The sequence below is a fragment of the Panthera onca genome, chromosome D3, assembly GCF_046562875.1.
Source record: "Panthera onca isolate mPanOnc1 chromosome D3, mPanOnc1 haplotype 2, whole genome shotgun sequence".
Taxonomy (NCBI): Eukaryota; Metazoa; Chordata; class Mammalia; order Carnivora; family Felidae; genus Panthera; species Panthera onca.
This window is the reverse complement of record NC_138350.1, coordinates 15,102,949-15,124,841: the sequence shown is the minus strand read 5'-3', so window position 1 is coordinate 15,124,841 and position 21,893 is coordinate 15,102,949. Positions and strand designations below refer to the sequence as shown.

Here is a 21,893-nt window from a genome sequence, read left to right as displayed (position 1 = left end):
TCATCCATTGATGGACATTTGTAGCCACCATGAATATTTTAGGTGTACTTCCTTCCAGTATATTTTTTGCCCAGTGCTCAGTTGTCCCCCAAGATTGCCCCTCGCAACTGTGTGACTCTGTTATTGGCTTCTTCCTCAGGTTTAGCTCTGTTCAGCTCCTTGGGGATCTCCTGTTCCACATCTCAGGGGTCACCGGGAAGATGACCACAGAAACTGCCTCTGAAGATGATAATTTTGGAACTGCCCAGTCCAATAAGGTGCGTGCCTCGAGTTGGTTTTCCACCCGTAGTGATGGTAGGGATGTGCCCTGGTACTCATGCTCTGGAGGCTTCACCACCCTGCGTTCTCCCTTCTTTTCCACTGCTGTAGGCTATCATCACTGCCCTGGGGGTAGATCGGCGGAACCGGGTGTTGGCAGGGCTCTACATGGGCCGCTCAGACACCCAGCTGGTTGTGCGGCAGGCGTCCCTGCACGTCTGGAAGATTGTGGTCTCTAATACCCCCCGCACCTTGCGCGAGATCCTGCCTACTCTCTTTGGGCTGCTGCTGGGTTTCCTAGCCAGCACCTGTGCAGATAAGAGAACCGTAAGTTTACTGGACCTTGCTTCTGACCCAGCATCAGAGGCTAGGGTGCCTAGAGCCCCCTATCTAAGAGAACATTTATTTCTTAGTCATTTAACAGTTACTCTTAAAGATAAAACAGCCAGTTATTTTGCCTTCAAGATGGATTTATTCAGGCAATAGCAAAGAATTGCAGTTTGGGACATGTAAGCCATGGCAAAACTATAGTCAAGTCCACTGAACAAAAGAGTGGAACACCCTATAAAAGAGGGAAGGGAGGGTGCCGGGAGGGCTGTTATAAACAAAAAGACTCTTGGAGTAAACTGGGAGTTTGAAGTGTAGTGGCTATTCATTGGCTCAGTTGTGACTGTCTCTCATTGGCTGGGCTGTTGGCCGGTGGAGGAGGAAAATCTTCCTTCATCCTGCTGGGCTAGTAAAGTATATGCTTTTTCCTGTTTGGTCTGTAACATTCATCTTTTCCTTTTGGGTCTGTAGTTGATGAAGAGTGGTAGGGTGTGGGAGTGCCCTTTTCTGGCCTCCTGACTCCATTCTAAAGGAGGTTTCCTTTTATTAATGTTCACATAACAAATATTTATTAAGCACCACTATGTGCTAAGCAGGGGCCTAAAATCTGGAGATGTAATGGAGAAGAAGAGCAGCCTTATTCTTTTCCTCATGAGCTACACTGTGGTGGAGAAGATGGACGTTAATCAAATAATCAGACAGATGTAAATACAGCTATAGCAAATGCTGCGTGGTGCTGCAAATGTGTGTAACAGGGCCTTTGACCAGTGGGGGAGGGGGGGTCAGGGAAAGCTTCTCAGAAGAAATGATGCTTGAAGATAAAAGATGAGTAAGTACCCACCAGGTGAGGTAGTGATGAAAGCCAATTCCAGACCAGGGGAATAGTGCTTTAGATACAAGGGCAGGATGTGCAAAAGCCAACAGAAGCTGGGCGGGGGCTGCTGGGTCTGGAATGAGAAACAGGGGTGAGCATGTGAGATGAGGCTGACCTGGGCTGGGGCAGGGGCTGGGTCAGGCATGTTCTCTGGTTGGGAGGAGGGGCCCAGCCTGGGCTCATGTTTGCTTCTGGCAGTCCCCTTTGACCCACTCCCAACCCCCATCTCTGGCAAGCAAACTGCATATTTGGCTAAAGAAGGGTTTGTGTGAGGCCTCAGGGGAGATCGTTTTGTTTTTTTTTTTTTTTTCCTTAAAAACATTTGTGCCCTGTTCAGCTCCCCTTGGACAAGAGCACAAGGTGAGGTGACTTCTAGGCTGTAGTTATCAATTTAGGGAAATTGACTCTTGACCAGGCAGCATCTGATAAGTTTCCTATTCATATAGAAGGTGCCAGCTCTTGCTTTAGGTTGTGTAGGTGTGTGTGACACAAAGAAATAATTGTATTTTTTAGCGTTTTGCAAGCACCCTGGTGGTTCTTCAGGGCTAATGGCATCTGGGGAAGTTAAGTCCAGGGCCTTCAACCTGGAGTTGTCTTCCAGGTGCCCTGGGGTTTGTAGGGCATTGATGTCCTGGCTTGATCTCTGCTGACAGATTGCAGCAAGGACATTGGGCGATCTCGTCCGGAAGTTAGGGGAGAAAATCCTGCCAGAAATCATCCCCATCCTTGAGGAAGGCCTGAGGTCTCAGAAGAGCGACGAGAGGCAGGGTGTGTGCATCGGACTGAGCGAGATCATGAAGTCCACCAGCCGAGACGCTGTGAGTGTCTTCTTAGGGCCTCGCGGGTGACCTGACTCAGAGGCCTGGGGGCAGGTTCCAGGAAAAGCCGTATCACTAGGGACTCCTGAATGGCCCATAGAAATTGGTGATGATCTTTTTCTCACCACTACTGAGGCTTCTCCAGTTTAATCCCTTTTGTGTCACTACTGCACTACAGTTAAAATGTGCAGTGTCCTTGGCAGGGAAGGGAGGCCGTGCGCATGTGCGTGTGCTGGTGCTGTGGGAGCGGGAGGGCTGCACACGTTCTTACAGGGAGCAGAGCAGATGAGTGTTACGCTCCCAGTGGGTGGAAGTGTGTCGTTTCCGACAATGTTACCGTCCCATAGCAGCCACTTTCAGGGGGCTGGCGATCTTTGCACTCACTTTCCTTTCTGAGGGTGATCCTCAAAACACGCCTGGGAAACAGATTGAGCAGGCATAGGGCTCTCAGTTGGCATAAAAGTTATGAAGTGGCTGGCTAGTCAGAAATGTTAAGCATGTGGCCATTGCTTATTCTCTGATCTACTGGCACCTTCTGCTGAGTGTATCAGTAGAAGTATTATATTCACTGGGGGTTTACGTTTGCATTTGGCAAAGAATGTAAATAAATTCTGTCACCAACTAGAGTTGTGATTCATTGAATAGTTACTGAGTCCTCTCAAAGGCTGAGACCTTGCCGGCGGTGAGGCCGATACATAATCAGTCCCCCGATTCTATTTGTAGTGCGCTCTGCTTCGGGGGGACCGTTTCCAGAGGGAGCAGAGCTATCCTTGGCCCCACAGTAGCCCCAGAGATGCCACAGAGAAGCAATTTTTTGAGTTGAGTCTTGAAGGACTTGGGAGTTTTCCAAGAGGATGAGCCAAAGAAAGAATCAGGGGAGAGGGGCCATGCCATGCAGGGCCTCACTGTGGGAAGGAGCTCTCGTGGGAGATGGAGAGTATCTGGAGAACTCACTTAAAATCCGACTCCTCAGGTGGAGACTGCATATCCTCTCTACGTTCATATGCTTGCTCATTTTCAGTGAGAATCACTAAGTTAAGAGTCAAGCCAGGGGATGCTGGTGGCCTGGCTAGGCCAGAGGTCCTCGTCCATCTCCCCTTGCTTGCTTCCACTCCTTCCTTGCCTCTGCTGCATCAGGTACAGTGCACGGATTCTGTTGCAGGTGCTGTATTTCTCTGAGTCCCTTGTACCCACGGCGAGGAAGGCTTTGTGTGACCCTCTGGAGGAGGTCAGAGAAGCGGCGGCCAAGACCTTCGAGCAGCTGCACTCCACCATCGGCCACCAGGCTCTGGAGGACATTCTCCCATTTTTACTGAAGCAGCTGGTGAGTGGATCTGCCACACACCTACCAGTTTGGCTTTTACTGTCTCTGTAGAAGCAAAATGCAGGGGGGCTCACTCTGCCAAGGCAGCCGCAGTGTGGGCCCCCCAAGGGAGTGGGTGCAGCAGGCTCAGATTTGGCTCTGTGCTTCTCCTTCGATAGTCAGTAAATGTGGGTGTGGTAGGAGGAAGGGAGGAAAGTGGTGAAGGAAGTTGGCGGTGGCTGGTCTAGACAGCAGAGGTGGGGACAGGAGCCAGCTCCTCAGCATTGCCCTCCGTGCTCCTGTGCAGGATGATGAGGAAGTGTCAGAATTTGCCTTGGATGGTCTGAAGCAAGTTATGGCCATCAAGAGTCGTGTGGTGCTTCCCTACCTCGTGCCCAAGGTAATCCCACCCTGCAGCAAACACCCCCTGGCCGCGGCTACATGATTATTTCCAGGCCTGCTATGGAGACCTTTTGGACTCAGATGTTGGGGAAGGCTGGTGGTGGGTTCAGGCGGCCCTGGAGCAGATACTTAGCCCTCAACAATGGCCATGGGATCTCCTAGAGTCTAGCACGGTGGCCAGCATGGAGCGGCATTCATTGAGCTGACCTTGTTCATCATTCTACAGCTGACGACTCCGCCTGTCAACACCCGGGTGCTGGCTTTCCTTTCGTCTGTGGCTGGCGACGCCTTGACCCGTCACCTTGGAGTGATCCTCCCGGCAGTCATGTTGGCCCTGAAGGAGAAACTTGGGACTCCGGACGAGCAGCTGGTGAGTGTCACGATTACTCCTGGCAGCTTTCTGTCAGCTGTCCTGGCCTGCCCCTGGGGAGCTGTGCTCAGTCTGGGTGTCCCCTGTGGTTTCAGGAGATGGCCAACTGTCAGGCTGTGATCCTCTCAGTAGAGGATGACACTGGGCACCGGATCATCATCGAGGATCTGCTGGAAGCCACCCGAAGCCCTGAGGTGGGCATGAGGCAGGCTGCCGCCATCATCCTCAACATTTACTGTTCACGCTCGAAGGCTGACTACACCAGCCACTTGCGGAGCCTGGTGTCCGGCCTGATCCGCCTCTTCAACGACTCCAGCCCAGTGGTTCTGGAGGAGAGCTGGGATGCCCTGAATGCCATCACCAAGGTGAGGGGACTGCTGACTGTAGCAGATTTTGATTATAGACCATGCCAGACGCTTGGAAGATTAGACTCTTAAAATAGGCCATGATGTACCTGTCAGCCAACTTCAGCATTTATCAATCCATGGCCAGTCTTTCTTATACTCCCCCCACACTCTTCCCCCTGAGGTATTACTTTGAAGCCATCTTGGGAGGGCTGTACTTAGAACCCTGACATCCTCTCTGCTTTTTCCTGGCCTTCCACAGAAGCTCGATGCTGGCAACCAGCTGGCACTAATTGAAGAACTGCACAAAGAAATCCGGCTCATAGGGAATGAGAGCAAAGGCGAGCATGTGCCAGGGTTCTGCCTCCCAAAGAAGGTAAGCCAGGGCCTCGTGAGGGTGCTGTGGGCATATGGCCTTCCTCTACCTCCACCCGCAGTCCCGGGTCTGTGGTAGAGCAGCCGACTTAGGGCCTTCACGGAAGCGTGTTTCTTTCCCACGGTGGCCATATGGGGATAGGGTCTGTGCTGCCTTCAGTTTAAGTTGTGGAGGCCACCACGGCCAGAGCAAGTGAGTCACAGAGGAGACAGCAGGTGTACCTATGTGTGCTAGGCCCACCAGAGCTGTTACCTTCTCATCACTGCCCTGTCAAGACTGTTTCTCAGCCGGCACCCTCTCAGGCTGTTACCCTGGCACCAGAAGCAGTCTCTGTCAGGGAATCACAGAGAGGATGGCTGACGGGGGTGCGTGCTTTGGATAGGAGACCCCTGGACCCAGTGCCTTTGAGATTTGACTGTCGTGTGTGGTTCTCTCGTCAGGGAGTAACCTCCATCCTTCCAGTGTTGCGGGAGGGCGTCCTGACTGGCAGCCCGGAACAGAAAGAGGAAGCGGCCAAAGCTTTAGGTTTGGTGATCCGCCTGACCTCAGCTGACGCCCTGAGGCCCTCCGTGGTCAGCATCACTGGGCCTCTGATCCGCATCCTGGGGGACCGGTTCAGCTGGAACGTAAAGGCAGCCCTGCTCGAGACACTCAGCCTCTTGCTGGCCAAGGTGAGCCACTGACACATTCACCTCTTGGTCCATTTGGGTCTTCAAGAACTGATCTGTCTGCCGGTTGGTGTCATGTGGCAGCACGGTGAGCTTATTATGGAGAAACAGCATGGCAGAGGGAGTCGAGATGCTAGACGCTAGACTCACACTACGCCAGAATGACCTTGGGAAAGTATGGTAACCTCTGAGCTTGTGCCCTCACCCGTGATTTGGAAGTGCTGCTGCCGCCTGCCAATGAAGAGCTGTGGGGCCTAGAGAAGGTGGTGTCAGGTGGTGCCTGACGCATCCTGAGCGTAACGGAGCCCTTTCCTCCCAGAATTTGTCCCATAGGCCATGAGTCGATGTCATCCGTGGCCAGATGGTTCCTACCTCCCGTTTACCAGCTTCACTCCATGGTGTGCCTCCCAGCAGCCTGCAGCCCCTGACCCCAGTATTTTCACACTTCCAAACAGCTGCTTTGGTTTTTCCCATTTAGGAAGAAGTAAATGTTCATTCTTGGGAGGGGTGACTTTCTGAGGTCATTTGTTTCATAGGATTGTTCTCTGAGCAGTGTCAGTGCTCAGCTTGCATATCTATTGCTCAGAAGATGATACCTGCCCTTATACACCTGGTCCGTTGCCCTGTCTTGGCATTGGAACAGGTCTTCGGTGGGGCTGACAGCCGTCACCTGCGCTGCTCTTTCATGTATTTGGAGATAGAGGTTTCAAGTCGCTTGTCCGTGTGGACTGGTCTCCACTTAAGCCAACCAGTGGCTCCCTTGGAGGTGGTGATACCGGGGCTGAGCAGGACCTGTCCGTGCTGGCTGTCCTCTTTGTGGGAGTATCTACTCCTAGCCTGTGTGCGAGAGCTCCTGGTGGTTTCTGATTGATTTTGTATCTGTCGCACACTGTGGCCTTGGACTCCACCACACCCGTAGTTTCTTATGTGGGTTTCTCAAACAGGTCGGGATTGCCCTGAAGCCATTCCTGCCCCAGCTGCAGACCACTTTTACCAAAGCCCTGCAGGACTCCAACCGGGGGGTACGCCTGAAGGCTGCTGATGCTCTGGGGAAGCTCATCTCCATCCACATCAAGGTGGACCCCCTCTTCACAGAGCTATTGAATGGAATCCGTGTCATGGAAGACCCAGGTGTCAGGTGAGGTGCCGCTGGGGCAGTGCTGTGGCTGTGAGGAGGCCAGGCGGATGCTGAAGCCTCCTGGGGCCGGGCCGGGCCTGTGTGGGCGGGAGCAGTGGTGAAGAAGAGCGAGGGGTTTAAGTTGGATGCGTTGGTTCTGTAGGGACACCATGCTGCAGGCCCTGAGGTTTGTGATTCAGGGAGCAGGGGCCAAAGTGGACGTGGTCATCCGGAAAAACATTGTCTCACTCCTGCTGAGCATGCTGGGACACGACGAGGTATGGCTGCAGGTGGATGGCAGGGCTGGTGGGCTCTACTGGTTCCCCTTCTCTTTGCTTTGGTCGACATGTCTGTTTTGTGTTGGAAGAACTGCTGCCTGCTCAGTGGTAATAATCATTCCTGATGCTCCTATCACTCTTTATGGTTTAACAGGCATTTGGTTGTGAGGGAGACAGGGCGGGTAGTGTTGGTATTGGTTGTTCTGTTTCACAGATAAGGAAGGTAAGGTTTTCACAGTAAGGAAAGTAAGGAGCTCTTGTGAACTTACTGTGCAATCTTAAACGAGCCACTTTCCCTCTCTGCCTTTCCTTTCCCTGTGTGTAAAATGAAGACATTCGTTTATTGGTTCAGGAAACATTTGCTGAGACAAAGGGTCTATCGCAGAGGTGAAGCCAGCATGGTCACAGCCCTTAAGAAATTTGGCATCTGGGAGGGTGCCTGGGTGGCTCAGTTGGTTAAACATCCAACTCTTTATTTGGCTCAGGTCATGATCTCACGGTTTGTGAGTTCAAGCCCTGCGTCGGGCTCTGCTCTGACAGTTTGTAGCCTGCTTGGGATGATCTCTCTCTCTGCCTCTCTCCTGCCTTTTCTCTCTCTCTCTCTCTCTCTCTCTCTCTCTCTTTCTTTCTCTCTCTCTCACCTTAAACAAATAAAATAAAAAGGAAATTTGGCATCTGGTGTCTGGGACACCAGGTCGGAGGTCTTAGCACTGTTGGAGAGGGTGAGACTTGCCTGGGGCCATGCCCTAGCAAGGTGGAGTCAGCCACAGTCTGAGCTCTGGGACCCCCGGTGCTGTCTCCGTTCCAGCACGGCCCCTCCTTCCCCAGCCTGGAAGCGTGTGTTAAGTACTCGTTGGCTGCCCAGCGACTGAGTCTAGATAAGAATTTTCTCTTTCTCCTCTGACAGCCCTCTGTTGTGGGGTTAATCTCTGGACTGAGCCTGTGGGTTCACATGGTTTGCACTTGTAGCGCACTCAGTGGGGCCAGCCCTTGTTGCTGCTGGGTTTACCATGGCTGTGGAAGTCTGGCCTCATTCCAACTGCTGCTCCCTGACTAGAGCCCCTGCCTTCTCTGTCAGGGTTTTTACAGGGCCATGCCCAGTGCAAGCAAAAGTTAGTATTTAGGCCAATTTGCATTTCACCACAGTGGAACTTAAAATAGATCCTGTTGGAGAGAGTGGGCGTCAGAGAGAGCCAGCTTTAGCCTTGCTTGGCACCTGGGCTTCTGCCTGGAGCTCAGAGGTGCAAACTGTGGTCAGACCATCTTCCCCCCAACTCAGAGCTTCCCCTGGATCAATGGTGGCCAACCAGGGTGCCAGCCTGGCATTAGCCACTCAGCAGGTCGTTAGTCCTTGGTTGGTGGGTTGGTTTGTGGTCTGTGTGCACATCAGATTGGCACTTATTAATAATATAGTATGTATCTTAAAAATCCACTCCCTTGCTATCCCGTGATTAGTTGGCTAGGGAGGAGCAGCAGGGAGCAGGTTGTGTATCTGGCTTTGATTTTGACAGAAAATGCTCAGCTTTTGCTTGTCCTCCTTAGGTTGATTAGTGGCTTCATTCTGACTTCCTAGGACAAACCTGAATAAGGGAGGTGGTGCTAGGGCACTGACACAGTAGAGAGATTCCAGGGTGTCGCTCTGGACACAAGATGACACACAAGGTTGGCAGGGGAGCGGGGCTGGAAGGAAAGGAGCTCAGAGTGGTTCTCTAGCTGACGTCCAGTGATGTGGGCAGGGGCCGCCCCTCGCTGCCTCCCAGAGCTGTTGATAGTAATTGAGATAATACGCGGAAAATGTTCTGACTTTCTAAGAAGAGAGGTGCTACGTAAATACGGGTATTATTGCCATTGTGATGATGATTACCATATGCACGCACACTGGAGTTTTCTATAATTGAGAGAAGTGCTGGGTGTGTGGTTGTTCGCTCCACGCCCAGTGGCGGCTGCCATGAATGGCAGTCCCGCACTGGCAGCAGGAGCGCACGTGCCTGGAGTGGGGACAGGAGTCTGGAGTCGCCTCGTTCTGCCTTCTCCCCTGCCCTCCATCCTGGGCAGTTGCTGGCCCCACTGACCTTGCAGCTGGTGGTGCAGCTCACGCCGCCTTTTGCTCCCTTCTGTGCTCTGTCAGGACAACACTCGCATCTCCTCGGCCGGCTGCCTGGGCGAGCTGTGTGCCTTTCTGACTGAAGAGGAGCTCAGCGCTGTCCTTCAGCAGTGCTTGCTGGGTAGGTCTCCTGTGCACTGGGGACCCCCTGCAGGGCCTTGTCTCCCCTTTCCCTCGGGGGGGTCTTCTGGCAGCTAGTCTCTCCTTGGGGAATCCAGCTCTTAAAACAAAATGGAGTTTCCAGTGGTCCTGTAGTCCCTTACGTCTCTGCTCGGGGAACGTGGCTGCGAGTCTGAAGTAGCTTGAGAGAGACCTCTTCATAATGTGCCACATTGGGCAGGGCGGTCCGTGTGCAGTGGACTGGGATTTCCATTGGGCTTAGGTTGGGTGGGCCTGGGGGCTGCATGGCTGGTAGGGGCATAGTGTAAAGTGCAGGTTGACCCAGTTGTGTCCTTCCACTCAGCGGATGTGTCTGGCATTGACTGGATGGTTCGGCATGGACGGAGCCTGGCACTGTCTGTGGCTGTGAACGTGGCTCCCAACAGACTCTGTGCGGGCAGGTATAGCAGTGAAGTTCAGGACATGATCCTCAGCAATGCCATGGCAGACAGGGTAAGGCTTTGGGGCAGCCACACCCCTCTCCCCCTCCCTAGCCCAAATTCCACAGCTGTATCCTTGCTGACACTGCACAAGGGGCGGGGGAGGGGCTCTACTGCAGACTGGGTGGTGAGAGGCCTGGGTTCAAATTTTGCCTTTGCCAATAACTTTCTGTGGCCTTGGACCACTACTTGGTCTCCCTGGGCCTCAGTTCTGTCATCTGTAAACAATGAGGAGTTTAAGTAGGAGTGTCTAGAGGTCCCTTCCATGTCAGAAGCTCTCTGAACCCTGTTCGTGGGAAGCAGTGCACACAGCCTTTGTTTGCTTCATAGCCAGGAAGCAAAGAAAGCTGTCTGCAAGAAAGCTGTCAAAGAGTCTTGGATGTGAAGTTGTGTGTGTGTGTGTGTGTGTGTGTGTGTGTATAGCAGGGGTGCTTATATGAGGGGCCAGTGTCCTGGAGGTTCCTGGGGATGAGACAGAGCCTGGCCCTGCTGCTCCGAGGAAGGGGCAGGGTGCTGTGCCATCCAGCACTTTCCTGTCCCCACAGATCCCCATCGCAGTGAGCGGGATCCGGGGCATGGGGTTCCTGATGAAGCATCACATCGAGACAGGGGGAGGACAGTTGCCAGCCAAACTCTCCAGCCTGTTCATTAAGGTGAGTAGGGGCAGCCTGGCTTGTGAGAAGGACCCATGTCCAAAGAACACTGGAAGTGTGCTGTCTGACTGTTCTGACTGTTCTGACTGTCTGACTGTGCTGTTCTGGGAGTTCTCTGCGGAGAGCTCTGGGAGGTCTCTGAACCCTTGGGAGTGGAACACAAAGTGATTCTGTGTGCTTTTTTCCTCCGGAAGAGTGCCTGACTTGTCAGATTCTCAAGTAGACCTGTAACCCCAAATCAAATTAAGAATCACTATTTTATTTTTTTAAACTTTTTTTTTGTTTTGTTTTAATTTTATCCTTTCTCAAAAGTGTACTATAGTATCATATTGTGGTTTAGTTTGCATTTGTTTATGGCTAATGATGTAGAACAATTTTTTTTTTGAGTGCGAGTAGGGGAGGGGCAGAGCTGGGGAGAGAGAGAATCTTAAGCAGACTCAGTGCCTTGCATGGAGCCTGATTCGGGGCTTGATTTTGCAACTGTGAAATCATGACCTGAGCTAAAGTCAAGTCAGACACTCAACCCACTGAGCCACCCAGACGCCCTGATGTAGAACAATTTTAATGTGCTTATTAGCCATCCCCACATTCACTTGGTAGAGTGTTTATTGATGTCTTTTGCTGTTCTTAAAATTGTGTTTTTTCTTTCCTAATACTGAAGTTTTGAGAGCTGTTTATATATTTTGCACATAAGACTTTAAGAACCACTATCTTAGGTATTCCTTCCAGGCATCTGGATTTAGTAAAATTTGGGACAGACCTGGGTTCACATCCTTTTTTTTTTTTTTTTTTTTTTTTTTAATGTTTATTTTTGAGAGTGAAGAGAGAGTATGAGTGGGGGAGGGGCAGAGAGAGAGGGAAACACAAGATGTGAAGCAGGTTCCAGGCTCTGAGCTGTCAGCACAGAGCCTGACGCAGGGCCCGAATTCGTGGTGGGTTCAAATCTTAATAAGTCTTTTCTTCCCTGCCTCCTTTTAGCTGGCATGGCACTTATTATTGTTATTGTGGTGGCTGCAAGGTGTCAACTAGGAAAGCCTGGGAGCTGGACACTGGGGCCCCTGCTGCCTGTGTAATAAAGCAAGCTTTTCAGAAATTGTGCACACAAATCAGAGTGAGAATCTGCATTTTTAGAGGTGTGGCTAAGTCTGAGACTCTGCCTTTGTAACCAGTTCCTGGGCGGTATCAGTGCTGCTGGTGTGTGGACCTCAATTTGAATAGTGAGGTTCCAGAGGGGGATTGCCCCAACCTGCAGACGCCTGCAGCCCTGCTGAGAGTTCTCAGGGCCCCTGTTAGATTGAGCCCATGTAACAGCATCACCTTGCATGCAGCTGTTCATCAGTGTTTGTTTACTGAAGATCCTCTGTGTACCTCGCTGGGCTAGACCCTCAAGGCATAGAGGTGCATGGAGCAGACAAGATCTGTAGAGTTGGAGGTACACAAAAAGCCTATGGGGATGAGGAGGGCCCTAATTTAGAGAGGGTTGTTATGGGAGACCTCTATGGGCTGACACTTGAGCTGAGGCCTGTAGGAGGAGAAGGAGCCAACCATGTGAGGACCCCCGGGCAGGCACATCCCAGGTTGTGGGACCAGTCAGGGCGGAGGCCCGAAGGCGGGAAGGAGCTTGGTGTCCCCGAGGAAGTGATAGCCCTGCGTGGACCAAGAGTAGTGAGAAAAAGGGAGAGAATAGCATGAGATGAGGTGGGAGAAGGAGATGGGCTGAGTCAGAACCTGTCACTGCTCCCCCCCGCCCCTACCAAGATGGGAAAGGAAGCCATTGGAAGCGAGCAGTGGGGTCAGTTTCTGGATGAAGAGGGAATGTCAGGGCAGAAATTTGGGCTTCCTTGAAAAACAGACTGGATGTGCCTAACTAAAAGCTTATGGTCTTCTTAGTGTCTGCAGAACCCATCCAGTGACATCAGGCTGGTGGCCGAGAAGATGATCTGGTGGGCCAACAAGGACCCGCTGCCTCCCCTGGACCCCCAGGCCATCAAACCCATCCTAAAGGCTCTTCTCGACAACACCAAGGATAAAAACACTGTCGTGAGAGCCTACAGTGACCAGGCGATCGTCAACCTCCTCAAGATGAGGCAGGGCGAAGAGGTGTTTCAGGTGGGAGCCTGGGACTGGGGTGTCCCTCCAGGGCCTGCTGTGGGTGCTCGGCACACGGCTCTACTGCGTGGTAGTCTTTAAGCATCATACTCCACCACCTCATATGCTGAGTGTTGAGAGGCAGATTGTGGTCAGGTGACTGGTCTAGTGCCTGAAAACATTCCTCTGTTCCTGTGGTGTTCAGGCTTCTTTCGGCAACAGAGCCCTGTTTTGGAGAAATCCAAATAAAGTCTCACTTGGCATCTGAACGTGTGGAACGGATCCCAGGAGGGAGCCCTGTTCATGCACTCCTCTTCCCACCGTATTTAGAGCACTGAAAGCCCTTCCACTCCCCGCCTCAGCACATGAAAAGCATGAGGTGTGGTTTTCTTGGCTTCCCAGGGATCCATCGGACTCCCTTATTTTGCCGGAGTCCACAGCAGTGCTAGTTCTGAGGTTAATGTTCATTTTTGCCTTGGCTTGGAGAAACCTGAAGCTGTATTTTCTGATTACGTCTCCTCATTTCCATCTTCCCCACAGGCCCTCTCCAAGATCCTGGACGTGGCCAGTTTGGAGGTGCTGAATGAGTGCAACCGAAGGTCCCTGAAGAAGCTGGCCAGCCAGGCCGACTCCACAGAGCAGGTGGACGACACCATCCTGACCTGATAGGCCCAGGCCCCGCCCCCCGGGCTCCACCTCTTTGTTCAATGTTTTCATTTTTGAAAATACGTTTGTTCCGATGGGGAGCTTAGGAGATGACGTTCCCAGAAAGTATTTTAATATTTCAACAGACCACAGCCAAAGCCTTAAATCAAACCCACACACAACTGAAAATTGCCTCCTCCATCTCTCACCCTTTTCTTTGGAGAAGAGACAAAAGCACATGTGTGAGCCTCACCAAGTGGTAGCCAAGAGCTGATCATCCGGCTGAGCGTGGCTGGGTCTGGAACAGGTGGGGTCAGACTTCTGGATCCTCTTCTCCTGTGCTTGAGTTCTGCTTCGGGAGCCAGTGCTACTCGCCTTTGCCTAGATCCTGAGTGGGGCACTGAACCGTGGAGGTCGGCCTGGTGTGCCGTGTCTTGCCGTGGCTTTGCCATGTTGTGTGGCCCGATTGGATCTGACCCCTGTCAGGTGAACATGACATACTCGCAATGCCCTGGCAATTCACAAGTCGGGGAGGGGTATTGGTTTAAATGCAGGTTGTTTGAAGGAGGAATGTTTTAATAAAGGCTTTGATTTAATCTCGATACAAGCAGATTTATAAAAATCTCCATCCATTAAACATGAAGCTTTGTGCATCAGGAATAAGGTGAGCACCGGCAGCATTCTGACTCTTGGGCATCTCTCCTGCTCTTGGAAGTCTCGTACAGGTTTATGCACTTCTCTGTCCTGAGGTTGGGTCCCGTGATTTCACTGAGCATAGAGAAGGCAGGGGTTGAATTGGCCACTTGCCTGTTCTGTCCTGACTCAGGAAGGTGGGGGAGCTTCTGGTAGTCAAGTGTTAAAGAGAAGTCCATCCCTTCTGCGGAGTAAGAAAGAACCACATTGCTGTAGTTAGAGGACTTGCCGAAGGAAAGAAAAGTTGCAGTTCAGCATCTGTCTCCTTTATGAATGACTTCCTTCCTCCTGGTTCTTAGAAGGCTCGTGATCCACATGTCCTGTCTGACGGAGCACGCCCTTCTGGGCCCAGTGACGCAAGTTTTTCTGGGCTGTGTCCCTGGTCACAGTATGGAATAAACCTCTACCGACATTACTGGTCAGAGCTGTAAAAGAAAGGAAATGTGGTAGCGAGCTCATTTTGTAAAAAGTCTAAAGTGTTCTATCAAAAAAAGCAAGGCTTGGCTTATTAATGCAGCAAAGGTAGAAAGTAGCCCTGTGACTCAGCACTTCTGATAAATAAGACAAGGTGACCTCTGAGATACTTCTGATGAAATCCTTGCTTTCTATGCCTGAGCCTTATATGTCATAGGACTTCCTATTTTCTTGTAGCAGGCATGGTCTCAGCTGGCTCAATGTAATTGTAGACTCCCAGGGCGGCAGGGGACCTTGAGAGGTCAGCTGAGTCAGTCCCGATAGCCAAAGCAGCCAATGGGTGCAGCTTTTGGTAGCCATGGGAACTGTTCCCTGCTTCTGGGATTCAGATGGTCAGCAGTGTCCTCTCAGTTCCCTGGGGCGTATGTCCAGCAAGCTGTGTGCACATGTGGTCACCTCTGCCAGTTAGCTCTGGCGAGGCAGATGAAGTTTCTGTGTGAGGGGGGTGTGGCTGGAAAAGCTCTGGTAAGCCCCTGAGGGATAGTCTTCAGTGTTTCCTCCAGGATCTCAGAATAGATGCTTATGTCCATCTCAGGCGTTCAGCCCCCAGTATGAAACTGGGAGGGAAATCTGATGTACTTAGAGGTGGAAGACACTCAGTAAGCAAAATCCAAAGGAAAAACACCAGGTTCTGTTCCAGAAACTGGAGGAGGATGAGATCTCTCTGTTCAGGATGGATGGATGGAGGTTGATTCACAGACAGAGATGACTCAAAGGCTCCCGGAGCATGTTGAATTGCATTCCCTGAGTCTGCAGGGAGGGCGTGGGTTCCTGGGAAATGAGCCTCGAAGGGCTGTCACAGACAGGACAGTGGAGCAGGCACAGAGGACCCTCTCGACCCGGAGGGAGGCTTAGCAATCCTAGAAACAGCAGCCCTGCACATCCCGAAGGAAGTGGAGGTTGGCAGCAGCGAAGCAAAACTATTTGACCTGGTGGTTGGTAGAGCCATTTCACCTTGGGCAAGCCGTCGGACTTCTCTGGGCCAGTTTTCTCATCTATAAAATGAGGTATTTGGTATAGAATCTCTAAGAATCTCTTGTTCTCAATGTTATAATAGTGATTATAACTGATGACATTTGGCATTTTTTCATTTAATCTCCTCAACCCATGAAGTAGGTTCTCTTGTGGTTACTGTTTTCCAGAGGAAGGAATTTAGGGAAAGAAGTCATTCCCCTGGGATCATATGGCTAATAAATGGCAGTTTGTCCCCAGAGCGGATATTCTTGGCTTCTCTCTTCTGTGATGGTTAGTTAGGTACAAGCATTTTCTCTTCTTTGTAGCAGGGCCTTCAGCCCCTTCACGTCTTGGCCCACACGGCCAACAGTGGCTGAGTGGCTCTGGGTGATTGGCCCAGGACTCTACCTGGATGCCCTGCTGGCTGGTCAGTACCTCACCCCATTCACAGGACACTTGCTTTAGGAAAGACAGCTATTTTCTAAGACTTTCAGTGATCTCGAAGGAGGAGACTCTGATATTTCTCTTCACGTGTCTGAAAGACATGCCCTGAGCTAACCCAGGGAAAACTAAACCGAACCTCTCACCCCTTCACCTGATTCCAGGCACCTCTGGAATCATGGGCATCGAGATTAGTTTAAAATGTGGGGAGAGAATGACATGCTTTACAGACCTAGGCACCAAATGTACAGGTAAATTCTGGCTCACTGCTGTGATGCCAGCTCGGGAGAGGGGCAAGGGACCTGCAGGATTGATTCTTCTGTTTGCAGGGATTTGAAGACCCCGTTTTGCCGAGCACAGATTCTGAAACAAGATTGGTGGTTAGGAATGTTTCTCTAAGTATGGTTGTGTGTGGACATGTGGTAAATTGCTTCAAGCCTTTCTGAATGAGAACAATAGGGAGAAACAGGAAGAGCCTCAAAAAACATCTAGGTTCTAAAATGTTTTCAAGGAAATGCAGGCAGTGCTTTCGTGCTGTATGGTGTTCTCTTGTGGAGCTGTGTGAACTCATCAAGGCAGGTTTGACCCTTCACTTAATGTTAAGTTGGGTGGCCCAGAGCACGTTGCTTTACCTGAACCCACATGTCCTCATCTGTACAGTGACAAGGACAGTCACAGGCTTGTCTGCAGTGAGCGAGATAGCATGCTCCATGAGGCCAGGCACACGGGAGGTACTTGCTTGGTGGGTGAGAGAGAAATGGGGGATGTCAATGGGAAAGGACTGAGCCATAGGCACTCTTAACCCCAGTGGCGTGTCACAAGTCCTGAGCTCTTGTTCAGGAGTCCCTGCTGGGGCTGGAATCGGCAGATGCTGTGTTAACTTTGTGAGCCCGAAGTTTTAAAAAGCTTATGAACTTAAAAATCAGATTCTTTTTGAGAAGCGATGACCGCTGTGTTTGGATGAGTAAGATGCCGAGTGAGGAGCGTGTCCGTACGGGGACGGGGTCTCCAGGGTGCCGGGGCAAGATAGCCCTCTACTGTCGTCGTTAGAGCGGTGCGTGGGAGGCCAGAAGGGACTGGTCCTTGTTTTATGAGGAGGAAAGTGGAGGTACATATGGCCAGTTGGCTGCAGAACTGGGAAAAACCTATGTTTCTTGATAGTTGGGTCACCAGGCCCCAGGGCCATCAGCAAAAGAAACTAGGCAAGTTGTTGGCATGTAATTCTGTGGAGTGACTGGGTTTTACTCTTCATAAGAGATGGAGCCCAGTTATTTCATTGGGTGTTTCCCAGCTGCCCCTCATTGTATTAGGAGGGTTCCCTGCAGCCTGTCTGGTGGAAGGATAGTCTTGGTGTTAATGAAGCTCAGGAAACTGGAAAAACTGGTCCAAGGATTACTCCCTCTGTGGGATTTCTGTGTGACACTCCTGTGTGTGTCCACATGCAATACACCAGTCACCTTCTGATGCTCTTCTGAGACCCAGTTTCTCTGGTTGAGATGGCATAAGCTGGTCGTAAGCAGGATTCGAGCCTTCTTACCATTTGGACTCCCGTAAAGGGGGTGGGAAGCCGGGGTGTAGCAGTATCTGATCCAGCATTTCTCAAATATCTTGGCCTCAGGAACTCTTTACACTTTGAAAGTATACACCCCAAAGAGCTCTTGCGTATGTATCTCTTCCTTATTGATATTTACCACCATACACATCCAAACTGGTCAACTTTGTAAGTTGTACTCGTTTAAAAATAATAAACCCGTTACGTGTTACCATAAGTAACCATAACAAATATAACTAAGTTTTCCAAAACAAAAGCCATTTTAGTGAGGAGAGAAGCTTTGTTTTACATTCTTCACATCTCTTTAATGTCTGGATTTTCATGTCTGCTCCTGCATTCAAGCTATTGTGATGTCACATGTCACGTAGGCTCTCTGGAAACTTCCACTGGGTAAGAACGAGAGTGGAAAAAGCAAGTAAGATCTTGGTATTAAGAGAAAATGTTTTCACTGCAGATTCTTTGAAGGGGTCTCAGGGAGCCCCGGGGGTCCCTAGGCCACACTTCAAAAACCACCGATTGGGCGCCTGGGTGGCTCAGTCGGTTGAGCGTCCGACTTCAGCTCAGGTCATGATCTTACGGCCTGTGAATTCGAGCCCCGCTTCGGGCTCTGTGCTCACAGCTCACAGCCTGGAGCCTGCTTCGGATTCTGTGTCTCCCTCTCTCTTTGCCCCTTCCCTGCTCATGCTCTGTCTCTCTGTCAAAAACAAATAAACGTTAAAAATTAAAAAAAAAAAAAAAAACCAACACTGATCTAGGGGGCATTAGGATGGCTCAGTTGGTTAAGTAACCAACTCCTGGTTTCGGATTAGGTCATGATGTTCTGCGTACTCTGTCTCCACCTCTCTGCCCCTTCCCCGCTCATGTTCTCTCTCTCTCTCTCTCTCAAAAATAAACGTTAAATAAAAAAGAAAGAAAACCACTAATATAAACGATGAGGGGAGAGAAATCCTACTGGTGTTTGGTTGGGTGTGTTGGGGGTTGACCCTGTAGTGCTGGTGACAGACCCCAAAAATTGGTCCACACCCCACAGAAAGCAAACACAAGAGAGTTTAGCTACATTGTTTCTTTTTTTTTTTTTTTAATATATTTTTGCATTTATTTATTCTTGATAGAGACAGAGCACAAGTGCGGGGCGGTGGGGGGCGGGGGGAGAGGAGGAGACACAGAATCCAAAGCAGGCCCCAGGCTCTGAGCTGTCAGCACAGAGCCCGACGCAGGGCTCAAACTCACAAACTGCGAGATCATGACCTAGGCCGAAGTCAGATGCCTAACCAACTGAGCCACCCAGGCGCCCCTAGCTACATTGTTTCTGATGTTCCTTCCAATTTGCCAGATCTCTGTGTGGCTTCACTTTAATGCCACAGACACCAGTGCCTGCCATATGCTAGGTCCCGGAGAACACCGGGATGGCCCCTGCAACCAAGGAACTTAATTAACGTTCACTTGGTCTTGGCCACTGCGAAGTCTCACAGTATGGTATCGAGCATGTAGGCAAGAAATCGAGGCTGATTTCCAGTTCCATCAAAATTCTCTTTATTCCTTCCCCCTGGGACCAGTGTGTTGGAAGTGTCCCGTCTTGGCTTCTTTAAAGCCCCTGGCGTTCAGTTCACCTGCCTGCTCTGAATTCTCACTTGCCACCTGCTTCTACCTATTTACACCATGGAACATGTCTGCCTCCCTCACTACCTGTGTCAGCAACTTTAGATTCCGTTGCTGACCAGCCAGGTCCCTCCAGACCTCTGCCCCACAGACCTTCATGTCTCGCGCTGCTCCCCGGGGTCACCGCTGGCTGCCACAAGGCCTCTGGCTCCACGTCCCCTCTTCCTTATCCTCCCAGCCTTCCTATTGGTGACACACTTCCTGCCTCTCCTGTAGTGCCTTTAGCCCACGTTTACCCCTTACTACTCAATCCTCACGCCTCACTGTCTGCCTATCCTCTGCTTCTGTGACCCTGAAAAACTTCACTCAACGCTGCTGTTCCCACCGCCACCAGCACCGCCACCACCACCACCGTCTTTTCATTCACTGCCCCACCTCTTGACCAAGGAGCACACCTGCCCACTCCATGGTGTCACTCTGTTCCCGTGAGCCTCTGCCTGCTGCTGTCCCCACTCTTCCTTTGTCTCCAGATACATATTTGTATTCCCTACCAAAATGTCACCTCCATGAAAGCAGGGGTTTTAAAGTTTAATTTATTGCTGTCGCTTCCCCTATGTCGGTGCCTGGTACAGGGAAGCTCTCAGACATGTGCTGAAGGGGGGGAACAACTTGTCTTGCCCTATTGTATCGTAAGCTCCATGAGGATGGGCCTTGTTTGGCTCATGTTGTGTCCTCGGTGCCAGCACAGTGCCTGGCACCTAGTAGGCACGCAGGTGTTTTCTGAATTAGCACCTGACTCCAGTTGCCAGGTAAGTTCTGTGAGATTTTTTTTTTTTTTTTTTTTTGGTTGCAATGCTGCTTTGTCTGGTTGATGTTTGCATATTGTCCTTTGCATCTGTCCCTTCCTGCTGTTGCTGCACACCTGGGCTTCAGCAGTAACCTCCCTGAAATCTCAGCAGCAGAAATCCACCGTGCATGCTTGCACCAGACTACTGTGCAAAACAGGTGGCCTCGCAAAAACTCATCTGTAAACTGGCTATTCAGAACAGCGGAACCAAGTTTCTCATCGGTGCACACTGATGCTACCTCAGGTCCCCACAGTTTATATCCATGTTCATATGTAGTTTCTTTTTCTCTCTGTCCCTTTCTACCTAACTCTACCTACCTACCTACCTAGCTCCCTACCAGAACAAAGCTGGATTGTATGTAGTGGAGCATTTTGTGTCGTTTCGTTTTGTTTTGAGGGAGAGAGAGAGAGCAGCAGGAGGGGCAGACAGAGATGGAGAGAGAATCCCAAGCAGGCTCTGCACTGCCAGCACAGAGTGCGAAACGGGGCTCCACCTCATGACCTGAGCCAAAACCATGTCGGATGTTTAACTGACTGAGCCACCGAGGTGCCCCTGCTGAATTGTAGTTTAAATAAATGCAAAACGTTATTTGTAGAGGAAATAATGCTGTTTCATTTTGGGGACACCAGGCACATATCCTGGCCTCTAGGGAATTCTCTCTCAAAGCCAAAATTGATGATTTTCACAGGCGGTGACAGCGGCTGTCTAAATATACCTATCATTCAAGGCTTGTAAGTTCCAATTCCATCATGAAACCTTTATAATGAAATCTCTTCTCCATCATTCTAGCTAAAAGTGATAGCTCTGTTCCTCTGAAGTCTAGACTGCTTATTTGACAGCTGTTTTATCTATTGCATTGTCTTGTATTTTTAATTCCTTATGAGTATGTCTTACCTCTGATAAGACAGCTCCTGGAGAAAAAAGGCTCTATTCTATAACCTGTAGCATATAGTAAGTAGTAAGCATTCATTAGTTACTGATTAAATGAATTAATGCCTGTTCCTTTCCAGAAGACACGTGCAGGCAAGTCAGGAATCTGGTCTTCACAATGGCCAACTCTGCTCTACTTTTGAGTAAAAGTATCCTGTAGCCTGGTATCAAGAGGCTGCCTTGGAAATGTGTGCAACAGGTATCTACAATAGGAAACAGCTGAAAGTATGAATGAGCCAGTGCAAAATGACCGTGGCTAACGGTATCAGTTGCTGTTTATCGAATGCCTGTATGTACCAGGTAATCTACAAACCTCTCTAATCCTCACAACTATTCTGTGAGGAAACGGGCTCCGAGATGTGATGTGACTTATCCCAAATCTGAAAGCTTTTAAGGGACAGAGCCAGGATTTCAAAGTTAGCATTTGGGGGCACCTGGCTGGCTCAATTGGCAGAACATGCGACTCTTGATCTCAGGGTTGTGAGTTCAAGCCCCATGTTGGGTGTGGCACTTGAACCAAAGTCCCTCTGACTCCAGAGCAGGTTGAGAAGATGAGCTGGAGTGGCCTCCTGCCTCAGTGGCTGGTCAGGGTTGAGTGTGCTTGCCTGGTAGCTACACAGACACTTTCGTCTTCCCTTGTACTTCTTAGAACTGCTGAATCAAAGGGGATCCCACTAACCTCTCCTAGACCAAGAAAGATCACTTTTTAAAAATAATTTTTTAAAGTTTGAGAGGGAGAATCTCAAGCAGGCTCTGTGCTGACAGCAGGGCTTGAACCCATGAACCAAGATCATGACGTGAGCTGAAATCAAGAGACTGAGGCTCAACTGACTGAGCCACCCACGTGCCCCCAAGGACCCCTTTTAAATGGTCATATGAAGTAATTCCTCTCCCAGGTAGTACCTTCAGATTCCAAGCCCATGTTTTTCTGACATCACCACACTCGATTCTTAGCTCCTGGAAAGAACCCTCAAAACGAGTATGACGCTCCATGAGCTGTTCAAGGATCTTCCCTGCAACCTTGTTTACATAAAACATTACAAACAACATGAATGCCTATCAATAGCAGAGTGGTTAAAGTATAACCCTATGACAGCGTACCATACCACGCGGTTATTAAATGACAGAACGTCCAAGCATATTGTTAAAAAGGCAACGTACATACATGTATGTGTTTG

The 21,893-nt window shown here is 50.4% G+C and overlaps 1 protein-coding gene across 1 annotated transcript in view; it reads left to right on the top strand.

Annotated features, from left to right (window-relative positions):
- Positions 1–13,820, top strand: part of GCN1 (GCN1 activator of EIF2AK4) — a 57,679-nt gene extending 43,859 nt beyond the window's left edge. Inside the window, exons 43-58 of the mRNA XM_060612438.2 lie at positions 140–257; positions 370–585; positions 2,113–2,277; positions 3,440–3,601; positions 3,888–3,980; positions 4,209–4,352; positions 4,448–4,717; positions 4,959–5,072; positions 5,513–5,743; positions 6,685–6,878; positions 7,021–7,135; positions 9,264–9,360; positions 9,703–9,851; positions 10,384–10,491; positions 12,382–12,600; positions 13,120–13,820. Coding sequence (XP_060468421.1) covers positions 140–257; positions 370–585; positions 2,113–2,277; positions 3,440–3,601; positions 3,888–3,980; positions 4,209–4,352; positions 4,448–4,717; positions 4,959–5,072; positions 5,513–5,743; positions 6,685–6,878; positions 7,021–7,135; positions 9,264–9,360; positions 9,703–9,851; positions 10,384–10,491; positions 12,382–12,600; positions 13,120–13,245 — 2,521 coding nt within the window. The 3' untranslated portion in view covers positions 13,246–13,820. The remainder of the gene's footprint in view (positions 1–139; positions 258–369; positions 586–2,112; positions 2,278–3,439; positions 3,602–3,887; positions 3,981–4,208; positions 4,353–4,447; positions 4,718–4,958; positions 5,073–5,512; positions 5,744–6,684; positions 6,879–7,020; positions 7,136–9,263; positions 9,361–9,702; positions 9,852–10,383; positions 10,492–12,381; positions 12,601–13,119) is intronic.
- Positions 13,821–21,893: the final 8,073 nt, after the last annotated feature.